At 44.2% G+C, this 20,373-nt stretch overlaps 1 protein-coding gene across 1 annotated transcript in view; it reads right to left on the bottom strand.

The window, feature by feature from the left end:
- Positions 1-11,139: 11,139 nt before the first annotated feature.
- Positions 11,140-20,373, bottom strand: part of AACS (acetoacetyl-CoA synthetase) — a 42,753-nt gene continuing 33,519 nt past the window's right edge. The window contains exons 17-18 of the mRNA XM_081339162.1: positions 16,463-16,665; positions 11,140-13,480 (exon numbers count right to left, since the gene is read on the bottom strand). Coding sequence (XP_081195288.1) covers positions 13,343-13,480; positions 16,463-16,665 — 341 coding nt within the window. The 3' untranslated portion in view covers positions 11,140-13,342. The remainder of the gene's footprint in view (positions 13,481-16,462; positions 16,666-20,373) is intronic.

The raw sequence follows: 20,373 nt of genomic DNA, 5'->3' as shown, positions 1-20,373 counted from the left end.
TGCTGGAAGTCAAATCTGTATCTCGAAAAATGACTTTAAACACTTGGAGAGGTTTTCAGTCTGCTTAGCTTTTCATCCATGTGTTTAAATCTCAGTTTGCCATTATGCGATAGACACATTGTTTTAATCGGTCTTGAACAGGGACACAATTGCACACGCTCAGCACCAATTTGGGGATAAATCCTGAACAATGCAAAGTGTGACCGACTTGGCAGAACTTTTAAAAATAACTTTTTGCTGCCAGACAAGGCCAAGTCCTAAATTCACCTTGTTTACATTTTTTTTTCCTCCAGTCAAGGTGGCACAGCCAGTCTTAAACGCATACAGGTAGTCCTCAATTTACGACCACAATTGAGCTAAACATTTCTGGTGCTAAGTGAGACATTCATTAAGTGAGCTTTGCCCCCTGCCTCCAGAAGCAGTGAATGCTCCAACACTGGAAGTTTTTAAGAAGAGATTGGACAGCTATTTATCTGAAATGGTATAGGGTTTCCTGCCTGAGCAGGAGGTTGGACTAGATGACCTCCAGGTTCCCTTCCAACAACATCATCATCATCATCATCATCATCATCATTATTATTATTATTATTATTATTATTATTATTATTATTATTATTATTATTATTATTATTATTATTATTATTATTTTATTTTATTATTATTATCATCATCATTAGCATCATCATCAAGGGTAGCATAGAAAGGAAGACCTGGTTTGTTCTAAACCCAAGATGGTTTGCTTGAAACCTCACGGAGCACCCCTTAGGAGCAAGATAATGGAGCAATTTTTGTGGGGTCATTCATTCCTCTTCTCCAAGAAACTAAAAGTGGAGCAGAGAAAACGTTAAAACTCTCCAGGCTGCCCAGCAGTGGTTTACTTGGAAGTAACAAAATGTAGGTAGTCCTTGACTTAACAACAGGTTGTTTAGTGACAGTTCAAAGTTAGAATGGCACTGAAAGCAAGAGACTGATGACCGTTTTTCATACAACCTTTGCAGCATCCCTGTGATCCTGTGATTTGCATTCGGATGCTTGACAGACACTTCATATTTTGACAGTTGCAGCGTCCCGAGATCACATGATCGCCATTTTCGTCTTTCTGACCAGCAAAGTCAAGGGGGGGAAAGCCAGATTCACTTAACAACTGTTACTAACTGAACACTGCAGGGATTCACTTAACAGCTGTGGCCAGAAAAATTATAAAATCAGCCAAAAACTCACTTAACATAGGTCTCGCTTAACGACAGAAAATTTCAGCTCAGTTGTGGTCCTAACTTGAGGACTATCTGTACACAATTTCTTCAATCAGGATTCCTTCTCTTCATCCTATGGAGGCACCCTCCAAAACTGTTCAAGTTTTTTTTAAAAAAAAATTTTTTGAATAAAAGGAAAAGGCAAAGCAGTGTTTAATTTTTAATGAAAGGGTGGGAGATTTCTCTCGAGGGAGTCTATTTTTATATTCAGCTGGGTAATTAGTAAAATAAGAGAGTCAATTCCACTCAGGAAGACATGCTTGAGGCGTTTCGATTGTTGATTCTATTGTTCTCTGTTCTCCGCTGTGCTTGGAGGGATTTATTATTATTATTATTATTTAAAAAATAACTGGAAGAAGAGCTACGAAGAGATATTTTTGGTAACCCACTATCAGAGGTTCATTGCCCTAAGAGCGAGCTAATAGTCAGCCTCGTTTCCTGCTTGGCAATTTATTAAACTAATTGAACAATCGAAGAATGTAAAGAACGGTTATAATGAAGTTTATAATTACCTGTCCGGAAAGGAATCTACCACAGAGATATTATGGGGTGCTTGAGGACAGGAGGAAAGAAAGAAACTCTAAAAATGTACTCCACAGTGGTTTTAAATCAAGTCACTTTTCAACTTTGTCACGTAGGCCTGGATGGCGTTTGGATGGGCGAGAGGGGAGTTTGACACATCTTGCTTAACGTCCAACTTTCAAACTAACCAAGAACGTTGAAACGCTGTCAGTGTGCCATGCTCTTAGATGATGCAGTTGCCGTCAACATTATACAGACACAACGTCATTGAGTGACCATTTATTTTATTTATTTATTTTATTACATTTATATACCGCCCTTTCCCTGAGGACTCAGGGCGGTTTACAGGGAATTAAAAACCAAAAATACAAAAGTTAAAACCAGTTTAAAAAAGATTAAATTTAACCCTGTGCAACTAAAACCCCAATTAAAATAAATTAATCCTCAGCCTGGGCCAGAGAGCTCGAAGAGCCAGGTCTTCAGGCCCCGGCGGAATGAACGGAGGTCGGGGGCAGTCCTAAGCTCCACGCGCAGCTGGTTCCAGAGGGCAGGCGCCCCCACTGAGAAGGCCCTATCCCTGGGCGTTACCCGCCGGCAATCTCTTACCGGTGGGACCCTGAGCAGACCCTCCCTGTGGGAGCGCACTGGGCGAAGGGCACTTGATGCTGGCAGCAGGTGTTCCCTCAAGTACCCCGGACCCAAGCCATGTAGGGCTTTATAGGTAATGACCAGCACATTTGAAGTTACAACTGCACTGAAAAAATGGCATGTCCATTTTTCACACTCATGACCTTTGCCGCCTGCCCATAGTCAAAATTCAGATGCTTGGCAACTGACTCCTGTTTATGACAGTTGCACTGTCCCTGGTTATGTGACCCCCTTTTGTGACCTTCTGACAAGCAAAGCAGGTTCACTTAACCACTATGTTACTAACTTAACCACGTCAATGATTCGCTTAGCAACTGTGGCAAGAGAGGTCGTAAAACGGGGCAAAACTCACTTAACAACTGTCTCGCTTAGCAACTTAACCTTTGGACTCAACTGTGGTTGTAGGTCGAGGACTTTAAGAAGGACAGCCATTTGTCTGAAATGGTATAGGGCAGGGGTAGGCAACCTTGGCTCTTTTATGACTCGTGGCTCAGGAATTCTGGGAATTGAAGTCCACGAGTCATAAAAAGAGCCAAGGTTACCTACCCCTGGTAGGGTCTCCTGCTTGAGCAGGGGGCTGGACTAGAAGACCTCCAAGGTCCCTTCTAGTTCTACTCTGATTGCTTGACTGATTGACTACCTCTAGTTGATCAAATCAAAGTATAGTTCCGATCCTCCTAATGTTGTGTAATATTATGGGTCAGGAATCTTCCCGTGACCCAAACGTTTCTGATTTTTGCACCCACTTCCAACTATTCAGCAGTTCCACATCCAGCATCCACACGTTTCTTGTTCCCAGGGAGTGATCACTGAACGTTATCCATGCTGATGGAACCGCTCACAGTGTCTTGACAAGCCAATTTATCACTTGCGGAGCTGCTATTACATTTTTGCCTCCAGGACCCAGAAAGGGGAAGGCACCAACTTTGCTGGATTTTTAAATGCAATGCTGTACCGCTGGTTGACTCACAAAATATAAGAGCAACTGGGACGCAGGTATGCTTGCCTGAAGGAGCTGATGGCTTGCTGAGGGTGAGGGTCGTTCTGTAGATCTGTTCAATCCACTGCAAAGCGTTGTGGGTCCTCACTCGTTTGGATTTCTGAGTTTTCCAAGCTACGCCTGTTGGAGAGCAACCGTCCCAGTCAGGAGAAGGGATCAGACAGAGAATTAGTCTGGAGCCATTATGTGAACACAAGAGGGCAAGGTCTGACCTCACAGAATAACAGAGTTGAAAGGGACCTTGGAGTCTTCTAGTCCAATCCCCTCTCAAGCAGAAAACTCTATATCATTTCAGGCAAATGGTTGTCCAATCTCTTCTTAAAAACCTCCAGTGTTGGAGCCCCACAACTTCTGGAGGCAAATTATTCCATTGATTAATTGTTCTCACTGTCAGGAAATTTCTCCTTAATTCCAGGTTGTTTCTCTCTTTGATTAGTTTCCATCCGTTGCTTCTTGTCCGCCCTACAGGTGCTTTGGAGAATACAGCTTGACTCCCCCTTTAGGTTCACCTCTCTTAAATGCCTTTGAGCCTGATCTGGTCTTTCCCAGAGGAAAGCTGCCAAGTCTGGGGTGATTCCTGTAACATAGGCATGAAGCAATAAAGTAGCTCGTCATTTCAGGCAAGCTACCCACTTCTATGAAATGCCATAGGGTCTCCTGCTGGGGCAGAGACTGGACTGGAAGACCACCAAAGTCCCTTCCAGTTCTATTCTGATTATTATTATAACTCTCAGTGTGTGGATCTGGTTTGTGTTGATGGTTTTGGCAGTCCACTCCTAACCTTTGCTTCCATGGTAGCACAGTGATTAGAATGCAGTATCGCAGGCTACTTCTGCTGACTGCTGGCTGCCAGCAGTTCAGCAGTTCAATTCCCACCGGCTCAGCCTCCCATCCTTCTAAGGTCAGTAAAATAAGGACCCAGATTGTTGGGGGCAAGAACAGGGTGACTCTATAAACCTCTTAGAGAGGGCTGTAAAATACTGTGAAGCGGTATATAAATCTAAGTGCTATTCCTTCCTTCCTTCCTTCCTTCCTTCCTTCCTTCCTTCCTTCCTTCCTTCCTTCCTTCTTTCCTTCCTTCCTTCCTTCCTTCCTTCCTTCCTTCCTTCCTTTCTTCCTTCCTTCCATGGTGCACAGTGGTTAGAATGCAGTATTGCAGGCTAATTCTGCCAACTGCCAGGGGTTCGATCCTGACCAGCTCAAGGTTGACTCAGCCTTCCACCCTTCCAAGGTCAGTAAAATGAGGACCCAGATTGTTGTGGGCAAGAACAGGGTGACTCTATAAACCTCTTAGAGAGGGCTGTAAAACACTGTGAAGCAGTATATAAATCTAAGTGCTATTCCTTCCTTCCTTCCTTCCTTCCTTCCTTCCTTCCTTCCTTCCTTCCTTCCTTCCTTCCTTCCATGGTGTGCAGTGGTTAGAATGCAGTATTGCAGGTTAATTCTGCCAACTGCCAGGGGTTCGATCCTGACCAGCTCAAGGTTGACTCAGCCTTCCACCCTTCCAAGGTCGGTAAAATGAGGACCCAGATTCTTGGGGGCAACAGGCTGATTCTATAAACCACTTAGAGAGGGCTGTAAAGCACCGTGAAGAGGTATATAAGTCTAAGTCCAATTGCTAATGCTTCCATAGACCCCCGCCACCCCCACCCCTTTCTATATTCCCACCTCCAGCCTCACTGAGATCATGTCAACGGGCCATCTCCCTCCGAGGTTTATAAATTAAAGCTTAACCAGGCAGGTCCTGTGGAAATTTCAATTAGGCCTCTCAGCTCCCCCAAGCTTAGCCGTTCCAGGCGCGGAGTGCGGATCGATTCTCCTCCCCTTAAACCTAATCACAGGCTACAGCCTGCAGAGATGAGAAAGGCCCTCCATCAATACAGATTTCAAGACCGCATGTGGCAATCAATACAGGCCATCATCTGGCAGGCTGGGGAGAGTGGGGGGGGGTGTCTCCTTTGTCCTCTCTGGACTCCCTCCCTCTTCTCCTGCTATTTGGTCATCCTCTCCTCGCAAGAGTTGCGTCATTCAAAGCAGGGAGGAAGGGTTGTGGGTTCACTGGGGATGTGGGGGTCCCTGGAGGCCTCTGCACCCCCAAGAACACAGCTGTTGACACGGCAGCTTCGTCAGGCTAACACATTTATATATTTCCCACCTTTATTATTTTTACAAGTAACCCAAGGTGGTGATCCACTTCAACACACATTTTTCTCCTCCTGTTCTCCCCACAACGACCACTGTTTTGCAAGGCTGAGCAAAAGAGTTGTAGAGCGAGTCACACCCAATGACCTAGTTTGCCACAGTTATTAATTATTGCAGACGTTAAGTGAATCCAGTTCCTCCTCCCCCTCCCCCCCGGTTGATTTTGCTTGTCAGAAACCGGCTGGGAAGGCCGCAAATGGCAATCATGTGACCCCTAGATGCTGCAACTGTCCCAAATCCATGCCAGGTGCCAAGCGCCCAAATTTTGATCATGTGATGATGGGGATGCTGCCACGGCTGTTAAGCGCGGGGCCCGGTTCTCCCCTTTTTCCAATGCTGTTGGGGTGCAAAGAATAGAAGAATAGAATAGAATAGAATAGAATAGAATAGAATAGAATAGAATAGAATAGAATAGAATAGAATAGAATAGAATAGAATAGAATAGAATAGAATAGAATAGAATAGAATAGAATAGAATAGAATAGAATAGAATAGCAGACTTGGAAGGGACTTTGGAGATCTTCTAGTCCAACCTCCTGCTCAGGCAGGAAACCCTATACCATTTCAGACAAATGGTTGTCTAATCTCTTCTTAAAAGCCTCCAGTGTTAGAGCATTCACATCTTCCGGTGGGAAGTTGTTCCACTGATTAATTGTTCTGTCAGGAAATTTCTCCTTAGTTGTAGGCTGCTTCTCTCCTTGATTAGATTCCATCCATTGCTTCTTGTCCTGCCTTCAAATGCTTTGGAAAATAGCTTGACTGCCTCTTCTTTGTGGCAACCCCTGAGATATTGGAAGACTGCTATCATTTCATGCCTAGTCCTTCTCTTCATCAGACTAGACATACCCTATTCCAGCAACCATGCCTTATATGTTTTAGCCTCCAGTCCCCTGATCATGTTTGTTGCTCTTCTCTGCACTATTTCTAGAGACTCAACATCTTTTTTACATCGTGACCAAAACTGGATGCCATATTCCAAGTGTGGCCTTACCAAGGCATTATAAAGTAGCATTCACGTGATTTTGACTCTATCCCTCTGTTAATGCCGCCTAGAATTGTGTTGGCGTTTTTCGCAGCTGCAGCACACAGCTGGCTCGTATTTAAGTGATTGTCCACTAGGACTCTGAGATCCCTCTCGCAGTTACTACTATTGAGCCAGGTACCACCTATACTGTACCTGTGCATTTGATACTGTTCACTGTTGAATTTGTTGAGTTTGCCCCAATCTGAAGAACCATGCCATAAATTTGTAAACACGGCTCATAGCTCAGCCCTGCCTTTTAAAGACATCCAGCAATCTAAGACGTTGCTTGCTCTGTCCACGTGGCTTGCCGACACATGAGTCAATGCCAGATAATCGTAAGGTCTCTCCTGCCCACATAGTTAAGTGTGTGTAATCCACCCATACTATCTTAACAACTTCGTTGCTCCGGGGACATGGCAGTGACATCCTCCCAAGCATGCAAAGCAATGAACTAAGACTTGAAGATGTCTGACAAACAGGTCGTTTGAGGCTTCCTGTGTTTGCACTAGATGGATTAGTCTCCTCTAAGCAGCTCTCTCTGGGTTTTGGATAGCTTTATCTTCTATAGTAATTCATGAAATGTCAGCTGTCAAAATACATCTTGCTGGGCACAAAAAAATTAAAGAAAGAGAGAGGGGGGCTACACACAGCTTTGCAAGTGGCTGGTAAAATCTGGCACAGTTCAAAGCAGAAAGCAAAACCCACATCTTTTTTTAAAAAAAAAAAGTTTTCATGTTAAAACCGAAATAACTGCAATCCACCAGTGGCCATTCTCGTTTCCTTGTTAAGGTAAGGAAATATCTCAAAAAGAATGAGGTACAGATTGTCTGGGAGTTTTTCCAAGTGATTTTTAACACTGCAAACAAAAGGTTGAAGTGACCTTGAGATGATAAATATCAAGGTATTGATGGCAGACTATCTAGAATTCTTCAGATGTCCAGTTTTCAAGTGAGGATTCTTTGATGACCTCTCTTTGACCTTCTCTTTCCAAGGAAAAGATTGGCAAGAGTAACTTAGAAGTTTATGGTGCTTCTCCTTCAATCCAACTATGGGATTTTTGGCCCAAATTTTTAGGGCTAGAGAGAACAGCTGTCCAGAACACCAGGCAAGATATTGTCAACCTTGAAAAGGAAGGAACTGGATCTGGATTTAGGTCCATCTCTATACAAAAGCCAACAGTGGGCCTCCACATTTGATGTTTGGTTCCTCCACAAAACCCAACAGGAACATCAAATCATTGGAAAACAATATTCTTGTATACAATCAACATACAGGACGCTGGGCTCCTTACCTTCAATCATGGCCAAAATTCATAGCTCCTAGTTATGCGAGGACCCTTTTTGAACCACATCAGGGATGATTATTGCACAAGCAACTTGGGACTTCACGACATCCCTGTGTGGACCATCAACAAATGTTCTGAAGACTCACCTAGGGGCTAGCTGATGTAAATTGCTAGAGGCTGTTTTGCATAGCTGATGCTTTCCATTTGCTCTCTGATCACGTCCAGCAAGATGTTGATTAGCTCCTGACTGGAATTTAAACAAGGTCTCCAAGTCCCAAACTATGCCAAAAATCAGTGCACTCTCCAAATCTCAACGGCTGCCATGTTGTTCTCAACCATGTCTTCGGTGCAGGGGGGGAAAGGAACGAATCTGTATTTCTATAAACATGCTAATTGCTCATTTACAGCCAGCCCTGCTGAGAAGGGGGAAGAGGGAGAGTGGCAATGTTGTCATTGCCACTGCTTGCCCTTGTTCTGTGTCTGCAGAGAGAGAGGGGGGGGATTTTCAACTTTGAACATCAGAACTTTGCAAAGTTAAAATGAAGAACGAGCAGATAAAACAACAGCAGAAGGTGCCTCTTGCAAGAATCAAGGGCTAGATCCATTCAGCTTTCTCCAGCAACTAGAGAGCAATTAGCCAAATTACTTAACAATTAATTGTGGGAACAATGAATCAGTGGAACGGCTTTCCTCCAGAAGTTGTGGGTGCTCCATCACAGGAGATTTTTAAGAAGGGATTGGACAACGATTTGCCTGAAATGGTAGGGCCTCTTTCTTGGGTAGAGGGTAGATATACGATCTCCTGCCATGGACAGGAGGTTGGACTAGAAGACCTCCAAGGTCCCTTCCAACTCTATTATTCTATGCTCTAGTCAACACAAGCCAACTGCCCCCTCTCTAAACAAGTTAGCAACAATCAACTCCTCTAAATTTCCTTATTAGTACTGATCAGAGCACTTACCCCAACCAGTTTGCAAGCATTGAGGCAGTGTGTCTCAGCCTCGGCAACTTTAAGCTATGAGACTCTGAAGCTAAGAAAAGTGGAAGGAAAGAGAATAGGAAGATCAGAGTGGACTCATTTACAGTGGTGAGGCTGTCAATGCTGTCACCATTGGAAGATAGAATAGAATAACAGAGTTGGAAGGGACTTTGGAGGTCTTCTAGTCCAACCCCCTGCTCAGGCAGGAAATCCTGTACCATTTCAGACAACTGGTTGTCCAATCTCTTGTTAAAAATTTCTGGAGGTAGGTTGTTCTAATTGTTCTAACTTCCAGGAAGTTTCTCCTTAGTTCTTGGTTGCTTCTCCTTGATTGGTTTCCATCCATTGCTTCTTGTCCTGTCTTCAGGTGCTTTGGAGAATAGCTTGACTCCCTCTTCTGTGGGGCAGCCCCTGAGATATTGGAAGACTGCTATCATGTCACCCCTGGTCCTTCTCTTCATTGAACTAGACATACCCAATTCCAGCAACCGTTCCTTATATGTTTTAGCCTCCAGTCCCCTGATCACCTTTGTTGCTCTTCTCTGCACACTTTCCAGAGTCTCAACACCTTTTTTGTGTTGTGACCAAAACATGGATGCAGTATTGCAAGTGTGCCCTTATCAAGGTGTTACAGAGTGGTATTAACACTCCATGTGATCTGGATTCTATCCCTGTTAATGCAGCCTAGAACTGTGTTGGCTTTTTTGGCAGCTGCAGCACACTATTGGCTCATAGATCTGAAGGACCTAGTTGGGGACAGATCAACACAAAGACGATCCATCCTGAACATAAACTGTTTCATCTTCTCCCCCTCGGGTTGCTGCTATAGGGCATTGCATGCTAAAACAACCAGACATAGATTTTTTCCCCGTGCCTAATTCCCACAGCACTGTCTTATGTCTAAGGATATTTACCCATGTAGTAGGGCTGTATTACTGTTTTCCTTCTCATCCTTTCTACTACCTATTGGTATCTTATATTACTTTGTTGTTTGTATTTACAATGAGAACTTCTGCAGAGGAGACAAGTTCCTTGTGTGCCCAATCACACTTGGCCAATAAAGAATATTCTATTCCAGACATGTCAAACACAAGGCCCGGGGGCCGGATCCGGCCCGCGAAGTGGTTCCATGTGGCCCGCGAAGCCATCCTGGAAACAGTGAGGGAACGGCCCTGGCCTAGAGACCCTCCTTCTGCCAGAGACCCTCAGATCTGTCCCACTCCTGCCCAGGCCCCCATAGGCACCCTTGATGCAAACGATGTAGAGCTGGCCACGCCCACCCAGTAGGCCACACCCACCCAGGCCACACCCACCCAGCCCCCTGAGGGCAACCGCAATGCTGATGCAGCCCTTAATGAAATTGAGTTTGACACCCATGTTATATTCTATCTGTGTGGTTGCTAAGAATATTGACAGCAATTTGATGGTATAGCCTTTGGCCAAATGCAACCACAGATAGTCCTCAGCTTACGACCAGTTGCCAAGCGTCTCAATTTTGATCACGTGATGATGGGGATGCTGCAACAGTGAAAAACAGCCGTTAAGTCACTTTTTGCAGTGGTGTTGTAACTTTGAACGGTCACTAAATGAATTGTTAAGTCAAGACTACCTATAAAAATCTACAATGTGTTAAGTGTTCATAAAAATATACAGACAAATAAGTTCCTTGCATAAGGTTTCCGTGCAGTTTCTCACCAACCACCCATCTATTAAACTGAGGCATATTTCAATTGAGGTTTCTCAAGTTCTATCAACTTGGTGTCAACGCTGTTGGATGTTTTTGCACTGACAACACATGGAGATGCAGCCATTTTCTCCTTTTTGCTTTTAGAGGTAGATGATGCTGGGGGGGTGGGGATGTGCATGAGAGTCCAGCTAGACATAACAACACTGAACCTAGCGTGAGAACCAAGGTTATTGAAATAAGAGATGACAAAGAATTGGCAGGCTGGAGAGCTGGAGGGGAACCCTGGGCTTCAAGCTAATTGGGGAATGTGATTTATGACTGTTAACTGGAGGAGGGAATTGTGCTTTGTTACTTTGTGTCCAGGGGACGGGAATTCAGTTTTTGGCTTCGATTATGTTAGTGCTGATGCTTTGCTACTCCAATAAAGATTCTTTGAGGTAAACAATGCCTCAAAGTTCTTTGAAGAGTTTCATCTGTCGGAACCACGACACGTGGATTGTATGTGGCATTCATGTACCAACGCAAAAACCAAAACAGGCGAGAATTTAGTGTTTTATTAAGTTTCAATCCAGTAAAACATTACAGAGCACCCTCAATATCTTGATTTTTCTTTTAAAAAAGGAAAAACTTCAAAGAAAATTTATCCACATTCATTCAGTTTTTTCCCCCATTTTTCTCCCTTTCGTGTGTAATTAACTGGCATCTTTCCGTATGCTTGTAACCATTTATCAGGGGGAAGAAAACACTTATTTACAAACCAAGATAGTTATAAAGCATCCTGACCACATTTTTAGTCCTTTTATGTCTTTAAAAAATTCATTTAAAAATAATAATAATAAAGGAATGTGTGTGTGTGTGTGTGTGCGCACACACGCGTGAACCTCAAACCACATGAGGCTTCCTATCAAATGGTTCAGGTAAAGAAGACCCCACCTCATAGAATTCTCCCTCCACCCGATATTTCTGTTTACACCCACATTTAAACACCTTGCACAATTGTTTTTTCACACTTGGGCAAGAAAGGATAGGGCATCCCCATCCAAGAATTGCTGAATTCAAGACTCGTATCAGCAGGTGTGGAAGATGGATTTACTATCTCACTGCACCATGGATAAGAGTTTTCATTCCTGATCTCAAAGTGAATTCTTCTGGATTTCTCCCAGGCGTTTAAGTGCTATTGTTGTATGGTTCCGTAGGACTTCACGAGCAAGCAACGTGTTGCTTTTGTCAGTACCTTTGGAACTCCTGGCCACACGGAGAAAACTTGTTTAAAAGTATCCTTGGCTGTTGGAAGCATCCTTAGTTAGAATCAAAACTTCTGGGCTCAAAATTTCTGCCCATTGAAAGATGTGACTCTAAAATCGAGGTGCTGATCACAGCCACGGAAGATCTACAGTTGCACTGTAAATATCTAAGCCAGGGGTAGGCAACCTTGGCTCTTTTATGACTCAGGAATTCTGGGAGTTGAAATCCACGAGTCACAAAAGAGCCAAGGTTGCCTATCCCTGATCTAAGCCTTTGTGTGTGTCCACCTGTGGAACTTTAAGATACCTGTGCTTCAATTCCCAGAATTCCCGTCAGCAGGGTTGGCTGGGGACAACTGGGAAATGGAGTCCAGACACTTTAATGTCGCCATGGTTGAGAAACATTGGTGTAGGCCCTGTACTGCTGGGAGGAACATGTAGCTCAACCTGGAATGGGCTTCCGCAAATTTTAAAAACTTACGTTTTGCTTTTAATTCTACACGTGGTGTGTGTGTGTGTGTGTATGTGTGTGTGTTTTGAGAAACCCTCTTTTTTTTTCCTCCTTTGAGCTTCACCAAAACTAAAGCCCAGCACCAAAGTGCCACTGGATCAGATTAAAAAAACATTCCACAGGCCCACAGTCCCACGGAACGGAGACGACCATCAACTGTCCCATGCAGGGGACACCCAGCCCAGGATCACGCACCTCTTTGCATCTTTTTTTGCAAAAGTCGAGTCCTTTTTTTTAGAACAGTGACCTGAAATTGCTGCTGGTTCCCATAAGGGTTTGGGTTTTTAAAAAAAAACAATTTAAATAAACTTAAAAAGTGCATCTCTCTCTTTTAAAGTAAAAAGTAAAAAAAAAAATGTTTCCTTGCACTAGCAAACGTTATTTAAAAGCTTCTTTTTTTCAAGATGGCGGCTAATTCCGTAGCTTCCTACCAATCTACCTCAACGCAAAAGATTGCTTTTCAAGCTTCCTGCAGCCGTCCACAGTGAGAGAAGCAACAAATGTCTCTTCCAGAGGTTCCTTCTCACCTCCCCACTGAGAAACACCTGCCAAAAAATATTCAGGCCACCGTTTCAAACTCCCCTTCTCAACCAGCCAGGATCCATCCTGGTGTCGCCCTGAGACTCATCCTTGCTTTTCAAATGATAAACATTTAAACCAGGATCCCATTCTTTAGCACCTAGGTTGTGGAAGCTTCTGCCCAAAGGGTTCGGATTCCCATTTTTTCTGAGCTGCAAGAAAAGCCAAAGCGACATTCCCAAATCCATACAAATGATTCAGCCCTTCCTATTTCCCAAAGCGCTCAGCTAAATCAGATTTTCTTCTGCCCCCCCCCCCCACCCTGGAAAGAGGGTCGCTCAAGTCCATTTCTTTGATGGGTATCATCCATGTACATATTACATACACCGGATATAACCTGACACACACGCAAACACACGTTAGAGAGACACTCACACTCACAAGAGATGGGAAAAGAGAAGGCTTCCTTCAAAAATCCTGCAGCTCAGGAATATTAGAGTAGAGGTTGAGCGTCTCTGGGTTGGAAAAAATATCCCGCTTAGCCACTTCCTTGCCGGCTATGATCTGTTTGACGGCCACTTCCACTTTCTTTCCGCTGATGGTGTACTGAGAAAGGAGGAGAAGGTGGAGAAAGCAGAAGAAAGGAGATAATGAAACGACGGTTTTCAAGGTTGGCCTCAATGGCCGTCGGTAAAAGCGCCCTGCAGCTAGACCAAGTTAACGATCTAAACCAGGGTTTTTCCAAGCTTGGTGACTTTAAAGATGTTTGGACTGCAAATCCTGCAAATCCTTGCTGGGGAATTCTGAGTTGAAGTTCACACAAGGCAGCCAAGGTTTAAGAATTTCAAAGGTAAAGGTCAAGGTTCCTCCGCACAGGCGTGCTAGTCGTTTCCGACTCTAGGGGCCGGTGCTCATCTCCGTTTCAAAGCCGAAGAGCCAGCGCTTGTCCGAGGACGTCTCTGTGGTCCTGTGGCCGGCATGACTAGACGCCAAAGGCGCACGGAACGCTGTTACCTTCCCACTGGAGTGGTCCCTATTTTTCTACTTGCATTTTTGCGTGCGTTCGAACTGCTAGGTTGGCAGAAGCTGGGACGAGTAACAGGCGCTCACTCTGTTACGCGGCACTCGGGATTCGACCCGCCAAACTGCCGACCTTCTGATCGACATGCTCAGTGTCTTAACCCACTGAGCCACCACGTCCCTTATATATACATATATGTATGTGTATGTGTATGTGTATATGTATATGTATAAAGGTAAAGGTCAAGGTTCCCCCACACATGCGTGCTAGTCGTTTCCGACTCTAGGGGCCGGTGCTCATCTCTGTTTCAAAGCCAAAGAGCCAGCGCTTGTCCGAGGACGTCTCCGTGGTCCTGTGGCCGGCATGACTAGACGCCAAAGGCACACGGAACGCTGTTACCTTCCCACCGGAGTGGTCCCTATTTTTCTACTTGCATTTTTACGTGCTTTCGAACTGCTAGGTTGGCCTTCCTCCCTCCCTTCTCTCTCTTCCTATTTCTCTCCTTTCCCTTTCTTTTCTGTTGCCCTCCCTCCCTCCTTTTCTGTCTCTACTTCTCTCCTCCCTTCCTCTCACCCTCCCTCTCTTCTTCCTTCCTTTCTTTCTCTCTCTCATTTCTCTACTTTCTGGTTGATTATAAAAATTGATTATTATTCCAAAGTGGTCTTTCTTTCTTTCTCTTTCTTTCTTTCTTTCTTTCTTTCTTGCTTTTTCTTACTTTTCTTTTTTCCCCCTCTTTCTGTCCATCTTTCTTTGTCTCTTTCTTCCTTCCTTCCTCTCTTCTCTATTTTTCTTCCTTCCTTCCTTCTTTCCTTTCCTTCTTCCTTCCTTCCTTCTATTCTGTTCCTTCCTTCCTCTCTCTCCCTTCCTATTTCCTTCCTTCTTCTTTTTTCTTCATTCTCTCTCACCTCCTCTTCTTTCTTTCCTTCCTTCCCTTCCTTTTTTTGCTCATTCATTTCTCCTTCTCTCACCTTCCCCCCCCCCTTCTTCCTTCCTTCCATCAACATATTTCTCCTGCAGCTTAGGATGGCATTTCATGAGTGAAATTTCTGGGAGTCTACCTCTGCGAAGATCTGACCTGGAAAGTTAACACAACCCAGGTGGCCAGAAAGGCCCAACAGAGGCTTCACTTTCTTAGGGTCTTGCGGAAGAACAGGGTAGAACAACGGCTAATGACCCTGTTTTACCGGTCTACTATAGAGAGCGTCCTCTCGTATGGTATTGTGGTTTGGTATGCTGGTCTGACAGCCGCGGATAGGAAGATATTACAGAGGGTGGTGAGCACAGCACAAAACATTGTGGGTTGTCCCCTGACACCGCTGGATGACCTCGCCAGGGCTCGCTGCCTTGGAAGAGTGAGGAAAATCCTCAGGGATGACTCACCCTGGATGGTATCTCTTTACTCTCCTACCATCGGGTAGGAGATCTAGGAGTATAGCCAGCCGTACCAACAGGCTGAAGAACAGCTTCTATCCGTGGGCTGTTAGGCTTTTGAATGAGAAATAACTTTTGTGAACTTTTGTGAATTTTATGCAGAATTGGCTTGGGAGGCCGGTGTGTGGTGTAGTTGGTTCACATGGTGTAGTAAGATGGAGGGTTTGTTGTCACTGTGTGTTGGGGGGTGGGAGCACAAAGGGAGGCTCAGCTAATCTCAATGTACACATAGTTGTACTTTGACAATAAAGGTTCATTTCATTCCATCCACGTAAGCTTGAAGGGAAAAAAAAATAACCCAGGAGAAATGGGGGGGGGGGGGGAAATGTGTCCAACTGTACACAGTTTCAGCTACAAAACTGGGTGTGCCGTTCATGTTGTGCATTTTATTCCTCTTTCGATTTGGCGAACCGAACTCACTTAAAAGGCAGCTGCATTCGGATGGATCCAAAGGCTAAAGTTAAACACCCCAAAGTCCCTCCATCTGGCCTCGCTAAGAACTATCCAAGCGCTTCCCTGACAAAGGTTTACAAAACCGCTAATGCTGGTTTTTTTTTTATCAGGGATTTGCTATGCTTTCCTTACAGGAGGAACAAATGAGCCTTATTGAACATGAAAGACACATCTGTATGTTGCTAAGCGACACGGGTAAACTATTTATAGCTTTCCAACCTGAATTTACAAAAAATATATATATTAAAAGATGGCTAAGCATGTGTGGGCACCAGAAAAATAACTGGTTGATTATAATAATTATTATTCCGAGGTGGTCTTCTTTCTTTTTCTTTTTCTTTCTTTTCTGTCTTTCTCTTTTTCCTTCCTTCCTTCCTTTTAATAATAATAATAATAATAATAATAATAATAATAATAATAATAATAATAATAATAATAATAATAATAATAATAATAATAATAATAATAATAATTTTATTTATATACCGCCCTTCTCCCGAAGGACTCAGGGCGGTGAGTCCTTTTGCTTCTCTCCTTCCTTCCTCTTCCCTCCCTCCCTTCTTTCTTTTTCTTCCTTCCTTCCTTTCTCTTTTCCTTCCTTCCTTCCTTCTTTTTCATTCATTCATTCATTCATTCATTCATTCATTTACAGAAGGGGAAGAGAGGAGGAATTAAGAACGTACCGGAATCCCTTCCGTTTCCAGAATAAGACTGGGCACGTGCCGAGCCGAAAGGGCCACCCGAATCGCTTCCCTGATTCGCTTCACCAGATGGGGACTGAACTCGTGGTTGGTGGCCATCTTCAAGAAGAGGACCACTCTTTCCTCACCGTCTTTGTTGTACTGTGGGACACAGAGGCTGTCGGAAACCTCCTCGAATGCTTCCACTGAAGGAGAAACGAGGTGATGGGTTGAAACATCCGGATCCCGGGAACCCCAGCAGATAATTCTGAAAACTTTTGACCCCCAAGAATGGATGGTCTAGCCTGGTGATCTTCAACCTGGTTTTCTGAAGACCTCATCATGTTGGAGAAGCCCATCTGTGGTGCACTGACACTGAGAAAGTCCACCTTGTGGTGCATAATGAATGGTCTTCTCCAACGAGGTGTTCTCCAGAATTTAGGGAATTGCATGCCCACTAAACACTGAAGTTGAGGCAGTCCATCCATCTTGGAGTGTCTAATGGATTATCTTCTCCAATCTGCTGTTTTCCAAAGTTCTAGAAATTGGACACGCTCAGCAACCCAACACTTGGCCATAATAGGGTAAGAATTTTAAAACAATGATTGGAAAGCTACCTTAATGCTAAGCCAAATCTTCTCTCTCCACAAAGCTATATAAGACAGGATTCTTAAGAGACCCCAAAGGTGCTTTTTCAGGAGGCAACTGGACTTTCTTATTTTTCTTTGCAGACGTTTCGCTTCTCATCCAAGAAGCTTCTTCAGGTGGGGGATGGAAGGATTTATATCCAGTTAGAGCTGAAGAAGCTTCTTGGGTGAGAAGTGAAATGCCTTCAAAGAAAAATAAGAAAGTCCAGTTGCCTCCTGAAAAAGCACCTTTGGAACAAACTATGACCTGGATTGATTGAGAACCTCCATAGACATTTAGCGATTCTTAAGAGGATTTTCACAAAACGTCCTTGACTTACAACCATTCATTAGCAACAATTTGAATTAATAACAGCCTCTGAAAAAATCAGTTACAACCTAAATTCTAATTTACAACTCTGACATGATTGCCATTGGGGAACTGGGCAACCAGCTTGCTTTTAGGACCAGTTGCAACATCCTTACTCTCACATAATCACGATTTGCAATGTTTTTTGCCAATTTCCAGCAAAAAAAACACATCATTGGTTAGGCTGAATTCACACCTATGATCATGACTTGACTTATGGTAAAATGGTTGTAACATCGAATCTGGTCATATGCTGACACTATTCATGACTGCAATGTCTTACAGTAGAAATTCCACTTCCGATTGTGGTCGTTAAGGTCTATTGTAAAAAATAGAATGGATGGGGGGGGGGGGGGGAAGAAGCATTATCTTCCTTGGAAAAATGCCAAAATATTTGGAGTAGGCTCACAGGATTGAGTCAAAATAATAATAACAATAACAATAACAACAACGATAATAATAATAATAATAATAATAATAATAATAATAATAATAATAATAATAATAATAATAATAATAAAAAGAAGAAACAGGGGAGACATGATAGCAGTGCACTAGTATCTGAGGGGCTGCCACAAGGCAGAGGGGGCCAGGTTGTTCACCAAAGCACCAGAGGGAAGGATGAGAAACAACGGTTGGAAACTGATCAAAGAGAGAAGCAACCTGGAATTGAGGAGAAACTTCCTGACAGTGAGGAAGGACAATTAACCAGTGGAACAGCTTGCCACCAGAAATTGTGGGCGCTCCATCACTGGAGATTTTTAAGAAGAGGCTAGACCAGGCGTGTCAAACTGGTGACGTCACACGATATATCGCGACTTTTTTCCCATTGCTGGCATCTGGTCGTGATGCATCCGGTCCGCGGGCTGGCAGTTTGACATGCCTGGGCTACACAGTCACTTGTCTGAGATGGTATAGGTCCTCCTGTTTGAGCAGGGGGCTGGACTAGAAGACCTCCAAGGTCCCTTCCAGCTCTATTCTATTCTATTCTAATAATAATAATAATAATAATAATAATAATAATAATAATAATAATAATAATAATAATAATAATAATAATAATAAAAACAGCTTCCATCTTGTGACGATAACTACAACACCCTCAAACATCCACATCTGCCTATCCCAGGTCCTTGGGAAGGACGTGATAGGTAAGACAAAAACGCCAAATCCAGTCTGAACATCTGACTGACTATGCAATGATCAATGATAATAATAATAAAAATATCGTATCTCTTGTGATCCAAATGAAGATATCCACGCAAACTGGGTTTTCAAGGAAATCAGAACCAATGTGGCACAGCTTACCCTACTTCTCTCTTCCAGCCCTCTTGTAGGAGGGTCTTTGGGGGTGGGGTGGGGTGGGGGGGAAGAAGACAAAAAGCTGCTTCAGGGGAATAAAAAGATGAGGGGGGAAAAATCCAGAAGAGTTGGGTGGGAGGAAGGCCTTTGAAATTGCTCCCACAGAGGGGAGAATTCAAACCAAACAGTACTTTGATTCACTTGATCACGATCCATCCCGGCCTGCTGACAACCTCTTTGTGCCCGCCCAAGAGTTATGGCTGCAATGCGCAACGAAAGGACGATGCACAGAGGACAGTGGCCCTGTGTGGCTGGCTCTTCCTTGGGGGGCAGCTCAGCACCACTTGGGGGAAGCTCAGACTAGCTGTTCGGGGGGCTTTGTGAAAGAAGGCAGGATGGAGCCGTTGCGATGGCGCCACTCGGACAAGGAGAGCTGCAGATCTCCAGCACGGCTAAAGCCGTGGCAGCATCCATAAGGCCTGTTTTAGGTCCATGCCCACAGCACCCTTCAGGATGAGACCCAGACAAGAACTTCATCTCAGCCCAAACCTTCGATGCAGGTAGACCTCGACTTACGACTTGCTAAGCCAGACAGATAAAAGAGAGAATTCTTTATTGGCCAAGTGGGATTGGACATACACAAGGTGCGCAAGTTCTCAGTGCACACACAAGCGGCAAGGGACAATCATGAACCTTAAAGCTCTGCCCCCATTCCTTGCCGCAGTTGTTAAGCGAATCACCGCCCGTTAAGTTAGCAATGCGGTTGTTAAGTGAATCTGGCTTGCCTAGGGACTTGGCTTGCCAGAAGGTCGCCAAAGGGGATCGTACGAACCCGGGACACTGCCACCGTCATAAATACACGCCCGTGGCCAAGCACCTCAGTTTGGATCACGTGACCACGGGGATGCTGCAACGATCGTTGTGAAAAACAGTGAGAAGTCATGCCGCTGTAACTCTGAATGGTCACTAAATAAATGCATGTCAAGGACTATTTGTAACCAGGTCTTGATTCTGTGTGATATAACCAGGGACAAGTAGAAAGCAAGACTTGGTGGTTGGTTTCTAGAAAGTAACCTTTCTGTATTCAATGAGACTGAGTTGGGCAGCCCTACAAATTTTCTTAAATAAATCGATCGAAAAAGAGCCGGAAGGTCTTCTAGTCCAGCCCTCTGCTAAAGCAGGAGAACTTATACCAACTCAGGTAAGTGACTGTCTAGTCTCTCCCTCACTGTCAGGAAGTTTCTCCTTAATTCCAGGTTGCTTTTCTCCTTGATTAGTTTCCTTCCTTCCTTCCTTCCTTCCTTCCTTCCTTCCTTCCTTCCTTCCTTCCTTCCTTCCTTCCTTCCTCCCTCCTTCCCTTCCCTTCCTTGCTTTGCTCCCTCCTTAATTTGTTTGCTTCTCTCCTTGATTAGTTTCCATCCGTTATCCTTCCTTCCTTCCTTTCCCTTCCTTCCTTTCCTCCCTCAATTCGTTTGCTTTTCTCCTTGATAAGTTTCCATCTGTTGCCCGCCCTTCCTTCCTTCCTTCCTTCCTTCCTTCCTTCCTTCCTTCCTTCCTTCCTTCCTCCCTCCCTCCCTCCCTCCCTCCCTCCCTCCTTAATTCCAGGTTGTTTCTCT

The sequence above is a fragment of the Vipera berus genome, assembly GCF_964194415.1.
Source record: "Vipera berus genome assembly, chromosome: 14".
Lineage (NCBI taxonomy): Eukaryota > Metazoa > Chordata > Lepidosauria > Squamata > Viperidae > Vipera > Vipera berus.
The sequence above is the reverse complement of the archived record's forward strand: the minus strand, read 5'-3'. Positions and strand labels throughout refer to the sequence as shown.